This window comes from Bos indicus x Bos taurus, chromosome 10 (genome assembly GCF_003369695.1).
Source record: "Bos indicus x Bos taurus breed Angus x Brahman F1 hybrid chromosome 10, Bos_hybrid_MaternalHap_v2.0, whole genome shotgun sequence".
Taxonomy (NCBI): Eukaryota; Metazoa; Chordata; class Mammalia; order Artiodactyla; family Bovidae; genus Bos; species Bos indicus x Bos taurus.
The window spans coordinates 1,611,553-1,632,434 of record NC_040085.1 but is presented as its reverse complement, the minus strand read 5'-3'; the positions used below and the strand labels follow the sequence as shown (position 1 = coordinate 1,632,434).

The 20,882-nt window shown below is 41.1% G+C and overlaps 2 protein-coding genes across 4 annotated transcripts in view; one reads left to right on the top strand and one right to left on the bottom strand.

The window, feature by feature from the left end:
- Window positions 1-20,882, bottom strand: part of IQGAP2 (IQ motif containing GTPase activating protein 2) — a 307,119-nt gene that overhangs the window by 69,032 nt on the left and 217,205 nt on the right. For all 3 annotated transcript variants that reach the window (XM_027552911.1, XM_027552912.1, XM_027552913.1), the window contains 2 exons: window positions 6,484-6,574; window positions 1,749-1,916 (listed from right to left, as the gene is read on the bottom strand). In XM_027552911.1, the coding sequence (XP_027408712.1) occupies window positions 1,749-1,916; window positions 6,484-6,574 (259 nt within the window). The remainder of the gene's footprint in view (window positions 1-1,748; window positions 1,917-6,483; window positions 6,575-20,882) is intronic.
- Window positions 10,594-18,562, top strand: F2RL2 (coagulation factor II thrombin receptor like 2). Its single transcript, XM_027552914.1, has 2 exons — window positions 10,594-11,009; window positions 15,923-18,562. The coding sequence occupies exons 1-2, from the start codon at window positions 10,946-10,948 to the stop codon at window positions 16,990-16,992; spliced, it is 1,134 nt and encodes a 377-aa protein (XP_027408715.1). The 5' UTR covers window positions 10,594-10,945; the 3' UTR covers window positions 16,993-18,562.

The following is a 20,882-nucleotide window of genomic DNA, read 5'->3' as shown; positions in this document are numbered from 1 at the left end:
GACAGAAAGTATATTAGTGATTGTCTGGGGCTGAAAGTTGGGGGTGGGGAGCAATGGCTAATGGGTAATGGGCTCCATTTATTATAAGAAAAATATTCTGGAATTAACTAGTGGTGTTAGCTATACAAGTCTGGGAGTATAATAAAAACTTCTGAATTGCACACTTTAAAAGAGTAAATTTTATGGTATGTGAATTATATCTCAATAAAAAAATTAATTGTATTTCTATATGTTAGCAACAAACAACCCCAAAATGAAATTAATATTTACAATGACATCAAAAATAATAAAATATGGTAGGAATAAATTCAAATAAAGTGATGCAAGCCCTATACACTGAATACTACAAAACATTGTTGAAAGAATTAAAGACCTAATTAAAAGCAAAGACATACCATGGTACATGGATCAGAAGACTTAGTGTTAGGATGGCATATGCCTCAAATCCATCTATGGCTTCAGTATAATCTCTAAAAAGTCCCAACTCCTTTTTTTCTAGAAAAAATGAATCTAAGGTATTTCCTAGGTTTCTAAATTGGCTATCTGGGGACCATTTTTTTTTCTCTGCTGATCAGAACATGGCAGTTGGGAAAAGGAGTAGGCAAGCTTAGGGAAGAGAAGATAAAGCTAAGTTTGGGCCAAGGATTTGAAATTATGATGAGTCATCTCTAAGAAAATCACCCCTTGCATAAATACAGTTGTGCAAGTCTTTCCTCATAAACGATGAGGTAGGGGCACTATAGAAACTGATGAAGAGATGTGAAGAGAGCAGAGAGAGGCTCAAGGGTGATCAGACAGCAAGTAAGAGTGGATGGCCAGTAGCCCTATTCTCATTTCATTATCAGAAAATGTTCAGAATCAGAGGGTAGAATTCCCAAGTTAGAAATACATCAGGCTAATTATAAGTCCATAGGGTAGTTCTGGACAGACTTCTAGTGAATTAAAAAAAGTTTTGTTTTTTTTCCCCTCGAGTTCCATTTATAAGGCTATATATTGTCAAAGCAATTTTCTAAAGATGAGAAGTACTATGTACATGTGGTACAAATAAACATCAGCCTGAGTCAGGAGACACCTTAATCCTCGACAGTGGGACACAGCAAGTGCTCAGCAAAAATCTATCACGCTGAAGAGACGATGGGCTCTCTCTGCCAAAAACTAGTCTCACTGGGCTTGTCATTTTCTCCCTCTGTCCAAAATGCCATCAACGTGATTTTCTGAACCTGAAAAATGAGTCCTAAACTCATGATCTAAAACAGTTTCCAGAGCTAACATTTCATGGATTGAATAGGCATAAGTATATGCCAAGGTTAATAGAGACCAATTTGCTGCATTTCATTTTATACTTTCAAGATTACTCTTTACTTCTACTTAATAATGTATTAATGTACATTAGTAAATGTACAATATCATTTGTTTCAAAAAGGATGGAGAGATATATTAGTGTAAAAATCAGTTTGTACCACTAGAAGGATGGCTCAATGGCAAAACTGATAGGAAGCAAAATCTCCTTTTAATACTGTATTTTCTCAAGTATATGGCACCCACCACAGCCACCAAGTTAATCACAGATTTCCAAAAGACAAAAAAGGAAAAGAAACACTAAAAAATTTCCTTGCAAGAGATGACAAACATTCAGAAATATTCATTTGAAAGTGATTATTTGTCTCAAAACTAAGATAACACAATACCACAGAAGTCATCATATTCAAAGTGCTATTTAATTTGTGCTAAACAATGAAGAAGCTTACCACTTCTAGATTTTTGCTCTTTTGCTTTTGCCAGGGCATCATGGTACCTGTCAGCACATTCAGGGATTACGTCATTTGCATTACCAACGGCGGGCTTCAAAACAGACAAAATATCACTTTGCTTCTCCTTCTCCAAAAACTGATTAACATCAACGACCAGTGTAACCCCTGGGTAATGAAAAAGAAATGTTTCTGTTAATAATTATCTTCTACTCACCCTAGAGGCATGCAAAGATATAAGTCAACATTTTAGGAATGCATTGGTATTAAACCTGTTTACCCTTTGAGAGAATATACTGCACACACTCAAGATAGTCATCAACTGTTCAGGTTGTAAGAGGAATAAAATCCACAGGAGCAGTATTTCCTCATTACTCCTGCATGATCTCAAGGCACTAGGTTCTGCCCACTGTGGTGATCTGTGAAACAGGGTGGACATATGTTGACAGATATGCAGCCCTTATGTGGGTCATTAATCAGTATTTGAGAACAAGCTTTACGAAAACATGTATTATTCACTAGAATAAGTGAAACGGTATCTAAGCCACAGAAATCCTGACATTCTCTTGTACAGCACAAGTATACTTTCAAGATTGTCCTTAGCAACCTGAATGACTGTTTTAGAAAGGCAACGGGCACAGCTGGTAGATATGTGCAGTGGAGCCCAGAAACTTAATTCTGGAGCCAATTTAGACCTAGAAAGCACGTGATCCCATTTCAAATGTCTGCCTCTCTCCACAAACAAAACCACATTCGACTCTTGGTTGAAAGATAAAGAAAGATAACGTGGTGAATTCTTTACCATCTAGTTTAGGCAAGAATATTCTGGCCCCACCAATGGACCTACTGTCTTCACAACCTGTAAATGTACTGGATTAGAAAGGCAGAACAAAAAAATGGAAGAAACCAGGTTAAAATACTTTATAGATGAAACAACATCGTGATGAAGAGAGAGGAGAAAGATTTTTTTTCCTTTCTTTTTAAACAGACATGTCAAACTCTGCCATACAAATGCTAAATGGTATATATACTACTGTCATCAAATTTCATTCAGATGCGCACAGAACTGTGAAGGCTGATGTGCTAGGAAAAACAGTCTGACTTTTGACACCTACGAGTCCAATCGTGCCATCTGGAGCAGCACTCAAAGGGTAAAGACTTCCGGTGGCCAACTCCAGTTGTTGCTGAACAAAAGCTACAGTGGTGGGTCCTTTCAGATACAGAAGTTCAGGGGAATGGGGAAGCTGCTTAGTAGGAGCAAAAGGCAGTCCTGGTGTTTGAGAAGTCTGTGGTCTCAGAGAAGAGGAAAGAACAAGGAAATGACAAAGGATCCTCACATGAATTACATCAAAAAGTTTTATCAAACCCAGTGAAACGCTATTCGCCTTAAAAGATGGGTGTTACGAAGGCATACATTTCTTTCATATTCTTTCACATTTCAAGTACATGTGCTGATGTACAAGCAGTGGGTCCATGGGTTAATCTTCTAGATGACTGAAGCTGACTCCTTCAGGTACCAAGCTTCATCTTAACAGAATCCTGCTCCATGAAAACTAAAGCCCTGGGGAAAAATCTAATAAAACAGTCCTGCTCAGACTTGCTCATCATTTTACCCACAGTTCCTTCTACATTTTTGGTGCTTAATGTTTGCTGAGAGCTGCCAGAAGAATTCTTTATGGCATCAAAATTATATTGTGTGATAATGTGATATTTTCAAAGACTATGGAGGTGTTGGGCTACTTTGCTCCTGCAATAAATGCTCCCAAACTCCTCCTCTTCTTAATTTTCCTCTAACACCACTGTCAATTATCACTTCTTGTTCCTGTCTGAATGCCTCCATAGCGCAGCCAAAGCACCTAACTTCTTGGTAAATCATAGCTTCTGAGTTGGGTAGAGACATAACCAACAGGTAAGCCTTACGCCTAAGATAAGAAGAAACAGACTCAGAGAAGCTGTCCACGAGGTCTCCACTGAGTTGACAAAAATTAGTTCTGTGCTCAGGCTTTGAGACAGCTATTTTGACCGCTTTTTTTCTTAAGCTACAGGTTGCAATTAAGTTCCAGAGAGCTGAGAATGACACATAAACGATATCCAGAAAGTCAGGTATGTTTCTGCTATGGAACAAATGAAGAAACCTCCTCCAGACCTCCTAAGATCCAAAAATATATTTATGTCTTAATCCATATGCCAGAAGGGCTTCTCTAAGGCATGCATTCTCAAAACAGGTGATATAACCCCCAGGAGGGTAAAAATTGGTTCTTAGGAAGAGAAAGTAAAACATAAAAACCACAAAAGTTTGTATATAAAAGCACATATCTACATGTGGCACATAAGCAGGTATATATTAGTGGTACTGAAATTTCATGGTAAGGAGCACCATGGGGGAAGAAAGTCTAGAAAGACTCCTTAGGGTACAATCATGGATAACGGCTGAACGACATTGCTTTAAGGAGTCAAAAGTAGAGACAAATCTACTCGAAGAAAGCAAGATGCTCCGGTGAAAATGGACATCGGGCCAAAAGCGAGGAGTCTTGAGTTACCGTGCCCTTTCAAATCTGCCTGTGGTCAAACATACGGGCCAACAAATGATCTGGGAGTGGGTTTGATAATTGCAACATGTGACCTGAATTTGTTTTCAAGTCTTCATACAAAGGATGAAAAATGCTTTTAAAAGTAAGATTAAATTCCTTGTTGAAAACACTGGAAAATTCTCATCTCAGTGTAAGAATATAGGCAGTTTTATCTTTAGAACATCTTTTTGTTGTTATAAATCATAGAAGACACTATATCAACTCTTAAGGAACAGGATGGAAGTAGAAGAAAGGATTTTAAATGTGCAAGTGTGGAGCACACAAATCTCACACATTTGAGAAAATCTCTTACATTCATAGTAAACAGAACTGTGAGTCTCAAGAGGATCAACTTAACATTTGTAAGCCAAGTTTAAGAACAACATAAAAAACAGGAACAAAATAACTTTTAAACTGGTTTGATCTCTAGGAGAAAAACTATAAGCTTTTTAGTCTATTTGAGTGCCTTGATGACAATATAATTTCTTAAAAGTGTATTTTTCAAACTACGGATGCCTTCAGTTTAATACATAAATTTAAATCTCTTGTGTACACAGCTTAATTTTATTTTTTTCTTAAGGATTAGAATGTTTGAACGGAGAGACTTCAAAGATCCTAAGGATGTAAGAGTTCAGGTTGGAGAAATACACATATTTTTCAGGCTAAGGAAATAAAATCCAGATGTTCCTCACAAATGCCTGCGACGTTTCAAAGCGTATCTTCTGGAGCAAGACTAGGCATCTCAAAAGCCTTCTACGACCTGATACAACAGGATAGATTCTAATTATGTCATGAATGGACAGGTTAATGAACTACAATTTTAGGAATCTTATTTTAATTTACATAGGTTATTTATACATGGAGAGTGTTAGCTTATCACCCCGATCGCCATGTGAGTTTTCTTATTATCCTTTAAGAAAATAGATGCTTAAAAAAAACACAAACAATTATTTGAGAGCCAAAGTGGGGGTCTGGTAATTGCTAAGTATGTCTATTCCAATTATGCATTTTGGACTTGGGGAAATAACCCTAGCGGGTGGGTTTCAGCACCCACTAAACCCACTGTGAGATGAACCCAAGCAACACTCCACTGATCATCTGACCTCCATAAGCCCATCCCGATTGGCGGACCACAGTGAAGTCTCAGGTCTCCTGAATTTGGGTCAGTTCAGAGCCAGTGTCCGGTAATCTCTGCAAAGTCTGACTGTGTCCTTCCTTGCAGCACAGTCACCACAGCAGGGTGTAACATGTTGGTAACGTAGCAGGTTCCTTTCCCAAGGGAACCCAGTCCCTCCTTCTTTCAAGGGCTTCTGGGTCTATAAATGGCTCAAGTCCGGGAATTGATGGAGGGACCATGACTTTCTGTTTATGATTCAAGTTATACTTCCACTGACCTGACCTAGAACTCTTCTTCCACTTGTACAAATCGAGTAAGAATTCAATAGACTGTCTATTTCACTTCTAGGAATACCACAATCAATTAGCAAATTCCATAGGTCTCTGTGTCAGATTTTCCTAATTATTGCTTTGATTCTGCTATCTATTAACATTCTACTAACCACAGCCACTTGTCTTTGGTGATTAAGTGCTGTCCCTTGGCCTCTGCCAGACAGCCTGACAAATTTTGGACTTTCCAGCCTTTCCACAATTACATGAGCCTATTTCTAAAATGAAATCTCTCTTTATTTTTCCATATAAATGCATGTAGAGATAGACAGTACTAGATACTTGCTTTCCAGAGAAAACTGCATGGCTACATATGTAATTTTTTTTTCCGTAGGAAAAAAAAATACATAGTTCTGTTTCTTTGAAAAATGCTATTACAATGCAAAGCAGGATGGTCTAGCTTCCTAAGGATTAAGATAAAAAAGGACTTGATTATACTATAAGTTTAAGAGTTGAGAAATTATTTTCTGCTTTCTGGACTTGGTTCAGCTACAACTTCAGATTTTGCTGGAAATAGTACTTAATTGCAAAAACCAGTGCAACTGACCAACCTTATTTTTGTATAAATATGAATTCAAGAATTAAAATAGGTGAGAGTTCATATCTTTTCAGAAATTAAAAATGGCACACTTAAAAAAAATTAGGAATTAAAACAGAAGTTCGGGGGATAGCCAGACGCAAGCACGAAGCTGCGGCAGCAGGAGGCGGCGAGGGCTTACATTGCTTTGCTTTGTTTATGTCCTTGTTGGCCTCGTTGACGGCATGCTGTATCTCATCCAGCCAAAGAATTTTGGAAGCACTTTGAGGGTCCTGAGAATGTGGTCACAGAATAAAAGAAAAAAACAGTGAATGATGATGAAACAGAATCAACAATGCTTTTTCAGGAGCCACTTTCTTAAAATTTCCACAAACTCTTATTTAGCAACAACCCAGCATGGCCACACACCGTACACGCTACGGATGACACAGACTCCAAATGGGGCCACTTTTCCCCTCTGCACAACCACCCCGTTAGTCCAGTCCACCCCGCTCCATCATCGCTCCCTTGACAGCTGCATCCATCTCCTATTTGCTTGTTTCCATGTCAGCTTCAACCCCAGTGGCCCCCTACAGAGAACCCGATGACCCCTCCCCAAAAGGACATCTCATCACATCATTCCCCTGCGAAACTCCTTCAGAGGTTCTCTCCAGCAGTTTGAAGGAAACAACACTCCCTTCCCACAGACTGTGGGCATCTAAGGGTCTGGCCCTGCTCATCCCTCTGTTTTTATCTCCCCCTTGTCTACTCACTGTTCCTGACCTTCACACCAGCCTCCTTCAGAGCCCATCGCTCTACCCCAGGTGTGTGGCTGTTGGTTTTTTCCTATCATTCAGGCCTTAATTTAAATGCCACCTCTTCCAAAAAAGCCTTCTCTGACTACCCTGGTCAATCAAATATTCTCTCCCCCAATCACTCAGCAACTACGGCTCCCAAGGTGGCTCAGGGGGCCACAGAACACTTTCAATTTGTGGGAAACAATGATGTGTGGATTTTATCAGACACAGTGGCAAAAATAAGAACAAACGTATTCAAATAGAAACATGGTGATGGCCCTCAAGGCGCTAATGGTTTAGCAGAAGAGCCAGGTGCATCAAAAATTATAATTATGGGATCAACAGCAAGGCCCTACTGTATAGCACAGGAAACTGCATTTAATATCCTGTAATCAGCCATAATGAAAAATAAAAAACTATGATACAATGTGATCAGAGCAATATTAACGATAGATAAGTTTAGAAATAGCCAAGAAGAGATGAATTTGTATTAGGAGTGTTGAGATGCAGGGGGAGAAAAGACCAAGTCGTTAAGGACAGCTTCAGAAAGGAAGTGGAAGCAGCAGTAGAAAGGTATCGAGTTACCTTTACTCATTTTTACTTTAAGGGATGATTCTGATTTTACTCCAAAGGCAGTGCCAGCATACAGTGTAATTAAAGAAGGCTTCCAGATAGCAACTGCATTTCATATAAACTTGTCTAAGATTACAATTTTGTTATTGGTAGAAATTAAGTATTTTAGAGAAGATGAGACACTTCATTTTAAAAACCTGGGAATATCTGCCTACTTGTTTGATAGCCTAAAGACTGTGATGAACAGAGGGCGGTTCATTGGAGCCAGGCAGACGCAGCTCCATCATTTAGGACTCAAGAAGGATGGGGGGCAGGAAAGAGAAATAACATGCACCAGCATCTTTGGTCTATCTCCCTCAGAGCCTAATAAGAGATGGTACGTGGGGAAAGGGCTCTGAAAATGAGACAAAATATCTGTTATTTCATCCTGTAACCACCAGATTAAAGAAGACCATGGATGAAGGCTTGGTTCCTGCTTCTACAATCACCTCTAGTTGGATCTGCCATGTGGGAATCACCAGCTAATAAGATTTTCCATCTTTTGGGAGAAAGGATGTGGAAGGTTCAAACAGGAAGCAAGACGGGAAGTTGAGACCTAGAAGAGGGTGAAGGGACAGGGGAACAGAAAGTATTTTTCCTCTGCTTCTAAGCCAAAGAGAACCCAACCACTCCCCCAGGTACAGCCTAAAAACTAAGCTCCACACAAGTTCATTTCTGTCTTTTTCAGATTTTTTTTTTCTCTGAAGGGTATTTACCAAATTTCTTCATAACTTAACCTCTGTAGAAGATGCACCATACAAACTGTTATTCAGATGAGAAGAAAGTTACAATCCATTTCGAAGCTGAAGGTATTAGTTTTATAAGCTAAACCTGAGAGACTTTGCAAATCAAAATAATTTAAGTCAACAGTTTAAATCATGACCCACTGCAGCAAAGGTTGCTAGAGTTAAAGGCAAAGCCAAGAGTAAAAACATGAAGCCTACCAGTGTAAGGTCTTCCTTTCAATTGATCACTGGAAGACTGGAAACAGGGCATTTATAGGATGGCCAAGTCTCTGTGCTGTGCTTAGTCGCTCAGTCGTGTCCGACTCTTTGTGACCCCATGGACTGTAGCCTGCCAGGCTCCTCTGTCCATGGGGATTCTCCAGTCAAGAATACTAGAGTGGGTTACCATGCCTCCTCCAGGGGATCTTCCCAACCCAGGGATCGAACCCAGGTCTCCCACATTGCAGGCGGATTCTTTACCATCTGAGCCACCAGGGAAACCAAGAAAACTGAGCGGGTAGCCTATCCCTTCTCCAGGGGATCTTCCTGACTCGGGAATTGAACTGGGGTCTCCTGCATTGCAGGTGGATTCTTTACCAAATGAGCTAACAGGGAAGCCTGTTCAAGTCTCTACTTCCAGCTAAAAAGCCAGGTTCAATATACGAGTTACAGATGGATTAAGTCAAGAGAAAGTAGGCCATCTGAAAATCAAGTAATAAATTCCTGAATTTAGAGGATTCCTAGAAAATTGTAAATAATTTAAAATCTACCTCAGTTTGTACTGTGTTACCAGGTAATTGTATATTATTTGGCTGAAGTATTAAGAACTGACTTTAAAAAAAAATTAATTTATTTATTTTAACTGGAGGCTAATTACTTTACAATATTGTAGTGGTTTTTGCCATACACTGACATGAATCAGCCGTGGGTGTACATGTGTCACCCATCCTGAACGCCCCTCCCACAGCCCTCCCCATACCATCCCTCAGGGTCATCCCAGTGCACCAGCCCTGAGCACCCTGCCTCATGCGTTGAACCTGGTGTGGCGATCTATTTCACACATGGTATGCTATGCTATGCCATGCTAAGTCGCTTCAGTCATGTCCGACTCTGTGTGACCCCATAGACGGCAGCCCACCAGGCTCCCCTGTCCCTGGGATTCTCCAGACAAGAATACTGGAATGGGTTGCCATTTCCTTCTCCAATGCATGAAAGAGAAAAGTGAAAGTGAAGTCGCTCAGTCGTGTCCGACTCTTAGCGACCCCAGGGACTGCAGCCTACCAGGCTCCTCCGTCCATGGGATTTTCCAGGCAAGAGTACTGTTAAACACTGACTTTTGATTGTAAAGCTCTTGGTGCGATAAGATGTGAAAAGTTCACACATATCAGTTTCCTCCCACCTTATTCTTTATCCTTAAGTCTCATGAAATTTGCATTTTCTGATTCTTGCTGCAGTTTTATAGGCAACAAGCTATTGGGCTGTCTGTAGTGTTTAAGTGCTGTTAACTGTACGAAACTTTGTTATAATGCAGTTTCTTTAACTACATATTAAATTATATCCTCCAGAATATAACTACACATAAAAGCTTATATGTGAAACAATAATATGAATGTGCTTAACATTACTGAGTTGTTCACTTAACAGTGGTTAAGATGGCAAATTTTATGCTATGTATATTTTACAACAGTTGAGAAAAAAAAGCTTATTGTAAACCTGCTCACCAATACTCGTTGGATAAAGGTAGCCCTCTGCATCTTAATGTGCTATGATTTTAGTTTAAACAAATAGTGTTCTTTTGGGGGGATCCCTACTTATCTGACCCTATAGAATTATTGAATGGCTCAGAATATGATGACCTATGGCAAAACAAAACACAATGAAACCAAGCTTTGGCCAAGCACTGATGACGAATTCAGACCGATGTGACACTGAAGGAGAATTTTCAAAGTAATCAAGCGCTTAGAACAACTTTAATGTCTTAAAAAAAAAAATCACCTTGCTTTCCGTGATTCATTTAGTTTACAATCACATAATGAATCTAACAAGATTTGAAATAGCTGAAAGGAAAAGGAAAAGGATAACTTCTGACAGCTCAGTTACTAGGTAGAAATGGCACCCTGGAATCTTATTTTTAAAGTGGGTAAAAATGAGATAAGGAACAGATTTAAATTTAACTGCTGCTAAGCATCTGTTTCCAGCTCACCTCTGTTAAGGACTGCCCTTATCTGCGTTCATTCCATGCACATAAACACTCGGAGTAGGAACTACAGCTTCTGCCCAGAAGGGCCTGTGAGCAGTGGGAGGAGTTACACAACTTTCTCCACGGATAAGGAGCACACTCAGAGGCTCAGCCTGAGTCATGCACGAATGCTGTCACACCCTTTCCCTGCAGAGGACCCGGGCGGGCTTCCTGTCCACAGAGCACAGCAGAACCCCGTTCTACAGAGAGAACCAGGGTGCCGGCACATGGAGCCGAGGTGAAACCCACGCCTCCACAATCTTGCACATTTGAGAGGCGGCTCTGATCAAGATGAGAGCCGTCATCTTTGCAGCCGTTGGAGCACTGCTTCTGTCGCCTGCTTCCTGTCAAAGCGGTAAGCTCTTTTCTTATGGTGTCGGGTGGGATTGCTACTTTGTGTCCCAAGAGTCAACCGAATCTAATCTCTTTTACATTTCACACAAACTGCACCCCCAAAGGCAGAGTGGAATCTCAGTTATTAAAAGGGGGAATCATGGACGTGAAGAGATGTAATTTGTTCACTGTTCCCATCTTGTCCAAGACTGTTCTCTGCTCGTATTTAAAAATTTGTGGCACAGTCAAGACAGGAGAGCTCTACAATTAAATCAAGAAACAATTTTCTTTAAAACTTCTTTGTTTTTCTAAGCAGTTCCTCGGATATGGCAAAGATTAACATTTTTAAAAAGAGATTAAAAAAATCCCACGTTAATAGCTCCTGGTATGAGGAAATACCAGGAAATGAGGAAAATAAGAATACTCCCTGAAAGACAGAGTGGTTGGTCTGCTTTCAATACTCACTGATGCTAATCAATTAGTATTTCCCAAAAGAAGTATGTGTTTTCTGTTTCACTCAGTACAATGTTAGCCTGTAACTTCCTGCTTGCTCTAGATCAATCTGGGACAGGGGTATCCACAACCTCCTTACTGTCGGGGTTCCATTCTCCAGGGAACATTTTAGGAGCCAGAGAGCTGATGGGAGTAAATGACAGTGAACAGGGAAAATAAAAATTATACAAAAAAACTCCAAGGCTCTATAAAGGAATGCGACCTACACTGACAGCTGGAATCGCTGAGGTGGTCTTAGGACAGTGTTGAGAGAATCAGTGGAGAGCAGTTGCTCGTGTGGGAATTACAGTGAGTGAGTGCTCTTTCTGGGAGCGGATGAACCAAAATCAAGCAGAAGAGCAAAAGAAAAGAAGCTTGCAGAGGTGGTTCCTTCAAGGTGCTGGTGGGGTTTGCTGGACGTGAAAAGGGGGGAATTTAAAGGGTGACAAGGTAAGGAGATCATGAGGTAGGGGAGATAAAGTAGGATTTGAGATCGACATATATACGTTATATATAAAACAGGTAAACAACAAGCAACAAGGACCTACTGTATAGCACAAGCAACTATACTCAGTATCTTGTAATAACCTTAAGGGAAAAGAATCGGAAAGAGAATATATATATATTACATACTGATATGCATAAAATGGAATCACTTTACTATACACTTGAAACTGACACAACACTGTATATTAACTATACTTCAGTTAAAAAGTTTTATAAAAAAAAAATAAAAGGCGGCAAAGTGAAAGGCGGTGAATTTGCTTTCGTCAATAGGGGTTGGGAAGAAATGGAGAGGAAGAGCCCCCCCCCACCGCCCGTTTAGTGGCTGAAGTCTCTTCCCTGTGGGTCAGTCCCTCTCCAAAGCCTTTTCTCAGGTTGAAACACATTTCAGGGACATCACGTCAGATGAACCTGTATAAAACACTCAAGTAAATGAAAAAAAAATACACGCATAATTTAACAAGCATTCGTTCTTAAGGAAAACCAGGCTCTAAGGAGTAAAAGACTGCTTTGAGCTGGATCAGAGCCAGAATTCTCATGGAAATGGAATCAAGGCTTGTTGACAGCGTCACTGTTGAGCAGGTTTTCAGGCATGATGTCTTGCTCAATCACAGGAATTCTCAAAACCAAACACACACTGGGTTTCAACGGCTTTCTTACTATATCTTGAAGGGATGTAACTCGTACAGCATGTTTTCAGCCTCCATTTTCCAGCTCTGTGCCTGCCTGAAAAGGCCCTTCTCTTCGGGTGATGTCAGATGCGAGAATTTTCCAAAATGCTCAAGTGAGCAGAAGGATTTGAGTGGCTGTACTCAAGTGGCACACCTCTACACACAGGCATCGAAGAGAGCCACTTCCCCAATTTTTCTTTCCTTTAATCTTTCTTCCAAGGACACCCTCTGCTTACGCCCCAAATTCAGTTTTTGTGATCTCAAGGTTATGAGGGAGACTTCAACTTCACCCGAGGGTGAACTGGTAGAGATTAAAGCCGGAATAGAAACTGGCTTTGAAGGAGAGCCAGGTTGCTAAACACCAACCAACCTCCAGGATTCAACATGTAGGAATTCGGACCTCATGTGAAAAGAGGTAACTGGCAGAGTAAGGCATTTTAAATCGATATAAGTATTAGGTTTATACTCAGCATAAAAGCCCGTTTTAAGGTAACGTTAAAAATGTGAGAGAATCTACTGTCTCTACACGTCAAGGATTAATTTACGGAAAATTACATAACGAAAAGCAGGTTTGAGTGTTAAGGTTTATTTTGTTTTTAAAATTGCTCTCTCAAGAATTAAGATTATTAGTATCAATATGCCACCTAGGTGACAAATATCTGTAGTACGTAATTTGTTTTAATACTCTTTTTCATTTCTTCATTTCCAACTTCTTGAATCATCAATTTCTTCTTCTGATTTTTCTTCCTTTGTCTCCTCCCCTCTTGAAATCTGGCATTCCCCCTCAATTCTGCCTTTGGATTATTTCTTCTCAACACAAAATCAAAGTACTGTCTCTATCCAGACTAAAAGGCCCATACGTCTCATGTGGGCTCCTGAAATTCTGGATTCCACATTTAAGTCTAACCTGTCACGGCACATTCTCATTCTAATATTGCACCAGCAATTTGAACTCAGGAATATTCAAAACTGAGATCTTAGCTTCTCCCCGTGTTGCACCCTCAGCCCCCCTGCCTTGTGCCATGCTCCATCTGCCTCTTCTCCAATGTTGTCCAGAAGACAAACTTCCCAGTCATTTTTGCTTCCTGCTTCCCTTGCACCATCTCCAGATGCTAAGGGCCTTTGAGCCTCCATCACCGAGTCTCATGTGTTCATCTTCACCTCTCCACTGCCATTACTCCAGCTCTGTAACCCACCAACTTGAGTTGAAATGATTACAGTAGCCTCCAAATCTAGACAGCATATTAAAAAGCAAAGACATCACTTTGTCAACAAAGGTCCACATAGTCAAGGCTATGGTTTTTCTAGCAGTCATGTACAGATGTAAGAGTTGGACCATGAAGAAGGCTTAGCGCTGAAAAACTGATGCTTTTGAACTCTGGTGCTGGAGGAGACTCTTGGGGCTTCCCAGGCGGTGCTAGTGGTAAAGAACCCACCTGCTATACAGTAGACATAACAGACGTGGGTTCGATCCCTGGGTTGGGAAGATCCCTGGAGGAGGGCATGCCAACCCACTCAAGTATTCTTGCCTAGAGAATCCCAGGGACAGAGAAGCCTGGTGGGCTACAGTCCATAGCGTCGCAGAGAGTCAGACACAACTGAAGCAACTGAGTATCCATGTGTGCAGAAGACTCTCGAGAGTCTCTTGGATTGCAAGGAGATCAAACCATTCAATCTTAAAAGAAATCAACCCTGGATATTCATTGGAGGAATTGATGCTGAAGCTGAAGCGCCAATACTCTGCTCACCTGACACGAAGAGCTGACTCACTGGAAAAGATCCGGAAGCTGGATTAGACTGAGGGCAGGAGGAGAAGAGGGCGGCAGAGGATTGAGAGGTGGTTAGATAGAATCACTCACTCAATGGACATGAACCAGAGCAAACTTGGGGAGACAGTGAAGGACCAAAGAGCCTGGTGTGCTGCAGACCATGGTGTCGCAGAGAGTCGGACACGATTTAGCGACTGAACAACAACAAAGCCTCCAAATCAGATCCCTTTGCCTCTCACTTCTTATCCTCTTAGCCTTTTCTCTACACTGTCATCAAAGTGACCTTAAACACAAGTCAAATCATGGTTATATTAGTTTTCTATTACTACTGTAATGAATTGCCACAAAATTAAAACACAGGATTTATTATATTTCTGAAGGGTCACAAGGTGTCAGCAGGGAGGCTCCAACAGAGAGCCTGTCTTCTTGCTGTAGTCGCTCTCTTGAAACACATGCATTCCTTGGCTCATGGCTCTTTCTCCGACCTTCAAAGCTGGCAGCAGAGCCTTTTCCCGGATCTCCAACTTTGGCCCTCTTGCCTCTCCCTTTTATAAGGAGTCTTATGATTACACCTGGCCCATTGGCCAATGCAGGGTACTCATTCCATCTCAAAATCCTGAAGCACATCCACAAAAGTCCCTTTTGCCACAGAAGGTAACATATTTGCAGGTTCCAGGCATTCCAGGAATCTTTGGGGAGCCATCATGCTGTCTATCTCAGTGGCCATCCCTCTGTCCACATCCCTCTGTCTGCATACAACCTCAGCATCTGTGAATGGGCACGTGATTTCTTAGGACAGTTTAGGGGCCCTTCAGAGATTTGGCTGTAACCTACTCTTTCAACTTCACCTGCCAGATGTACCTTGTTTGCATAAGAATGTGCTTTTGTGCATCTTCTCCATTAGTGTGAGAATTGAAGACAGGAATGGTATTGATTTAAAACTGTGCTTCACTGGCATATAAACATGCAATAAACATTTGCTAAATCAACTTATCCGATATTCCCAGATGCCATGTCAGCCTACACAATGCCTGTGGCCATTCATCACCTACCAGATTCTTATTCTATTAAATTCCACCTCTTTATGTACCTTGCTTCATCTTTGTTCATGTTCATCTTTTCCTTGACATTTTGCCCCAACACCTAAATCTATTAAATACTGTCTGAATGCCTATACAGTTTATAATCAATATGACATTAGCCTATAATGGTTTCAAGTGCTATTTTTTTTCCTCTTATAGTATTATATTTCCTTACATACAAAGAGTTGTCATCTAGTTTGGGTTCCTGCATGGGTTAGCATGCTGCTGGGGCATATGATATACATTAAATGCTTTCCTGTTGATTACCTGATCTATAATGACTGTTTAAAATAAAAAGGATCCTAAATTCTACCATTACAGAAATTATGTAGCATAAGAAATCTAGTTTTATTGTCTCCTGAACAATAGCTATCCCTCAGTGATGAATCATATGTTAATACTTCTTTTCAATTACAGGCATGGAATATGATGCAGACAACTCGGCAAAGCCAACCTTGTCTATTAAGACCTTCCGTGGAGCTCCCCAAAATTCTTTTGAAGAGTTCCCCCTTTCTGCCATAGAAGGCTGGACAGGAACCACCAAAACTGTAAAAATCAAATGCCCTGAAGAACTTGATTCAAATCTCCATGTGAATAATGCTACCATGGGGTACCTGAGCAGCCCTTTAAGTACCAAATTGATACCCGCCATCTACATCCTGGTGTTTGCAGTAGGTATGCCGGCCAATGCGGTGACCCTGTGGATGCTCTTCAGGACCAGAACCATCCGTATGACCATCTTCTACACCAACTTGGCCATTGCAGACTTTCTGTTTTGTGTTACACTGCCCTTTAGAATAGCTTACCATCTCAATGGGAACAACTGGGTATTTGGCGAGGTCATGTGCCGGGCCACCACGGTCATCTTCTATGGCAACATGTATTGCTCCATTCTGCTCCTCGCCTGCATCAGTATCAACCGCTACTTAGCCATTGTTCATCCTTTCACTTACCGGGGACTGCCCAAGCGCACCTACGCCTTGCTCACATGTGGACTGGTGTGGACAACGGTTTTCTTATACATGCTGCCGTTTTTCATTCTGAAGCAGGAGTACTATCTTGTCCAGCAAGACATTACCACCTGCCACGATGTCCACAACACATGCGAGTCCTCGTCGCCCTTCCAGCTCTACTACTTCATCTCCTTGGCATTCTTTGGATTCTTAATCCCATTTCTGGTCATTATCTACTGCTACACAGCCATCATTTGGACGCTTAATGCAAAAGATCGTAGGTGGTTGTGGTACATTAAGGCGAGTCTCCTCACTTTTGTGATTTTTACCATTTGCTTTGCTCCAAGCAATATTATCCTTATAATTCACCATGCAAACTACTATTACAGCAACACCGATGCCTTATACTTTGTCTATCTCATAGCTTTGTGCCTCGGTAGCTTGAATAGTTGCCTAGATCCATTCCTTTATTTTCTCATGTCAAAAATCACAGATCACTCTACTGCTTACCTTACAATGGTGAAATTATCTTAGAGAACAAGGAAAGCTATTTGTGAAAAGATACATTCTTGAGGTAACATATGCATAGAGCTCTATTCTCCAGCTCCATTTTTGAGCTTCTAAAAAACAATGCTTCAAAATAAAGCATTACATACACTCTAGCTTTTTTAGAAAAAAGTGTCATTGCAGGAGAAAAGATTACTCTCTTCATGGTAACTGATACATCTGCCCGACTGGTACTTCAAGCTCTTGAAATATCCGTCTTCCCTACTTTTAAGAGGTTTCTACTCTAGATGACTTGAAGGTTGAGGATGGAACAGGGGGCAAGGGTGCAGCAGGGGCGGGGGCAGCTAAGATCTGTTTTTAGTATCTGGTGTCATTTTTAATTCTTCTGCCTCCTTCAGCTCTCAGGCTGATGGCTGCCTCATCAGCTGACTCTGTGTGCATAGTATCTCTCAGTACATCTGTTATCCAGGCCCACCTCTGCCTTCTAACCAATCTCATCACTGCCAGCCTGTCCTCCACTTCTCAGGCCACTGCTAGATTTGTTGTTGTTTAGTCACTAAGTCACGTCTGACTCTTTTGTGATCTCAGGAACTGTAGCCTGCCACACTCCTCTGTCCACGGGATTTCCCAGGCAAGAATACTGGAGTGGGTTGCCATGATTAATCTTCCCCAAATGCCAGTTTGAATACATCACTCAAATCTCCCAGTTCAGAAACCTCCATTGACCATTCACTGCTTTGGAATAAATTATAAAGATTTCGATTAGCATCCAGGACTGACACTAACTTTATCTACCAGAAAACATGCATGGGATGTAAGCACAGGCTGAGCCTTTCCCCGTGCTATAATTTACACTTCTCCTCATTCTGCCCCTGCCCCTCACTGGAAAGCTATTTCTAACATGTTTGCCTTAATTCTTTCCATCTCTCGAAGTCCTCAAAGGGCCACTCTTCCCGGACTCTCTATCCAGAAGTTCATTTTCCTCATCTGAACCTTCAAAAATCTTTTTTTGTATTTTTATTATGGCACTTTAGAGAGCTCACTTGTATACAAATGTTAATTCCATAAGCACTTACTAAGTACCATATGCAGTAGAGAAGGGGCTTGTCCTCTCCCTTCTCTAAGTTTCTAGTAATAATGCCAGGCCCAAGTCTTCCCAGGGTCTGTGGGGCAAGGCTCCATGCTTTGCACATCCTGTGGTTGAATGAATGAAATAATAAAATCTCAAGGCATCTAAGCAGCATGAAAGTCAATTAAATTCATACTGAGAAGGCAAGATATTCCATATGACAGGGCATATTATTTCTGGTTGGCCACATCAAAACAGAAAAAAAGAAAGAAGGCTAAGAATATATTCAAGAGGTCATTTATAAGTTTAAAATAATGGCTCCATTATTTTTGTCCTTAAACATAGTTTTTATGGGAAAATTATATTTTGTGATAATCTTTCCCTCAGTTTAGCGATCAGACAGAAGATGATAGTTAGTGGTTAAGGGCATAAAGGATTGTGAGACGAATTTTCAAATTTGTAGGAACATGCATTGACTGTACACTTTGTAGTGCCCATCAAAACAATAAAAGACATTTTAAATGCCAATTTGTGAGTGTGCAGAGTTTCCTATTTCATTGGACTTAAGACTACAAAAATGCACACAAACAACATTTACAGTATCTGTGTGGTTACATGAAGAGTAAAAATAAGGTGAACACTAAAGCAAGCAAAAAAAAAAAAAAAAACTAAAATAAGTTTCTAGATGACAAAAACCCCAATGGAAGGAACTGCTTTCTGCAAATTGTTTTCTGCAAACTGCAAAATAATGAACTGTAATACAGTTTTACCTACAGAAAAAAAAATTCAACACTATTCACTTGTTAAAAGCATACTTAACTTTTATGCAGTAAACGAGAACTTTTGGGGTGTATAATTCATATGCTTCCCAAAATTCTCAAGAAAAGGCTTCAACTTAAAAATAGCTGACAATTCACTGCCTCCAGTGACTAGACCTAAAAGTGTGCTCTCTGCAAACATATGCCAGGCCTACTTCCAGCCTTTCCCTCAAGAAATGGAAGGACTCTGGTGCGTATGCAAGGTTATACCTGAAATACCATTATCGAGGACCAAGAATTCTCATCAACTTACATCACTGTCCTCAGTCTTTGATAAAACTGAGCATTCTACTAAGATGTCATCCATTTGGACTCTTAGTGAGCATATACTTTGACACAAGCTGTACTTCACACTGACAATACCAGTAATGTAATTTTCCTCTATTATTTTCCGAGGCTAGACTTTTGGCAAGTAAGGCACAGAAACAGCCCCATAAGCACAACTGAAAATTTACAGGTATCAAAACAGCAGAGGTTCAAAGACAAAGAGAGACCCCCACTACATAACAGAATCAGGTCTTTTTTTTTCCACAGGGAAAGAGAAAGTGCTGAGAAAACAAAGTGTCAAAATGAAGGAGCAGAGAAAGAGAAATGCGTTTAAAGATAGCAACTTGACCAAATCAGATTCATCATGTGGGGCTGTAGTGTTTCATCATCTCTTGTGCTCAGTCACTTCAGTCTGACTCTTTGTGACCCTGTGGACTGTAGCCCATGAGGCTCCATTGTCCATGGGATTCTCTAGGCAAGAATACTGAAGTGGGTTGCCATTTCCTCCTCGAGGGATCTTCCCACGTGTCTGCATTGCAGACAGATTCTTTACTGTCTGAGCCACCAGCGAAGCCCTTTAATCTCTCAGTTAATGGCAATATATTGTAGTTCAAGCTTCTAATTTTATAGGTCAGTAGTGCTTTAATGCCTGGGCTCTAGCTCAGATTCCTAGGCTCATATTCAGGGCTCTAATTACACTATTAGAGCGCGGCTTTCACACTACCAGGAGGGCTTCCCTGGTAGCCCAGCTGGTAAAGAATCCGCCTGCAATGCAGGAGTCCCCAGTTCGATTCCTGGGTCAGGAAGGTCCCCTGGAGAAGGGATAGGCTACTGACTCCAGTATTCTTGGGCTTCCCTTGAGGCTCAGCTGGTAAAGAATCTGTCTACGATGCGGGAGACCTGGGTTCGGTCCCTGGGTTGGGTAGATCCCCTGGAGAAGGGAAAGGCTACCCACTTCAGTATTCTGGCCTGGAGAATTCCATGGACTGTATAGTCCATGGGGTCGCAGAGAGTCAGACACAGCTGAGCGACTCTCACTCCACACTTAGGGGGAGGCCCCACAGAGGGGCGGTGGCGCGCAGACACCGGGGGGCTTCTGAGTGCTCTGAAGAGGTGCTGTGGAATTGCACCTTGACCTAAAGTCCTGAGCTTGGGGTGCTCAGGAGCGGACATCCACTGCTTGCCTATAAAGGTTCATGGAGTCAGTCTCACCTCAAAGACAATCCCCCCATGTGGTTGTCAGCAGAGAAACCCAGGGCTACCTCTGTTTTGCATGCAGAAGACCCCAATTTGTGGCCGGAGCAGGCCTTGTGTCTCGTGAAGACCCTGCAACAAAGACATCAGCGCACCACCCGCTGACCTGCATGGCAGCTAGAGGTGCCACAATAACACCAGCTACATTTGATAAACCCTTTTTTGGGGGTGCATGCTCCATGTCAAAGGCTATACACTTATACATACATACATTATAGTCAATGTAACTATGTATTAATAGGGAATTATGTGTTAGTGTATATTATTCATTTACTACATTATGTAATCATTTAAGCCTCACCATAATCCTATAAGGTAGGTACTATAATTTTAATTTTACATATGTGAAAACCAAAGCATAAAGAATTTTAGTGACTTGAGTAAAATCCCTAGCCAATCGGTGGCAAAGCCAAGATCTAAATGGTTCCTGTCTGTATCCAAAACTAAGAACTTTAGTGTCCAATGCTGTGTCATGTGCTACGGCCGCAGCTACATTGGGAGGGACAGCA

Bases quoted from the DNA above. Each gene is read 5' to 3' on its own strand.
- F2RL2 (XM_027552914.1), top strand. From the start codon at position 10,946: ATGAGAGCCGTCATCTTTGCAGCCGTTGGAGCACTGCTTCTGTCGCCT. The intron at 11,010-15,922 runs GTAAGCTCTTTT...TTTCAATTACAG, and splicing joins GCCTGCTTCCTGTCAAAGCG to GCATGGAATATGATGCAGAC.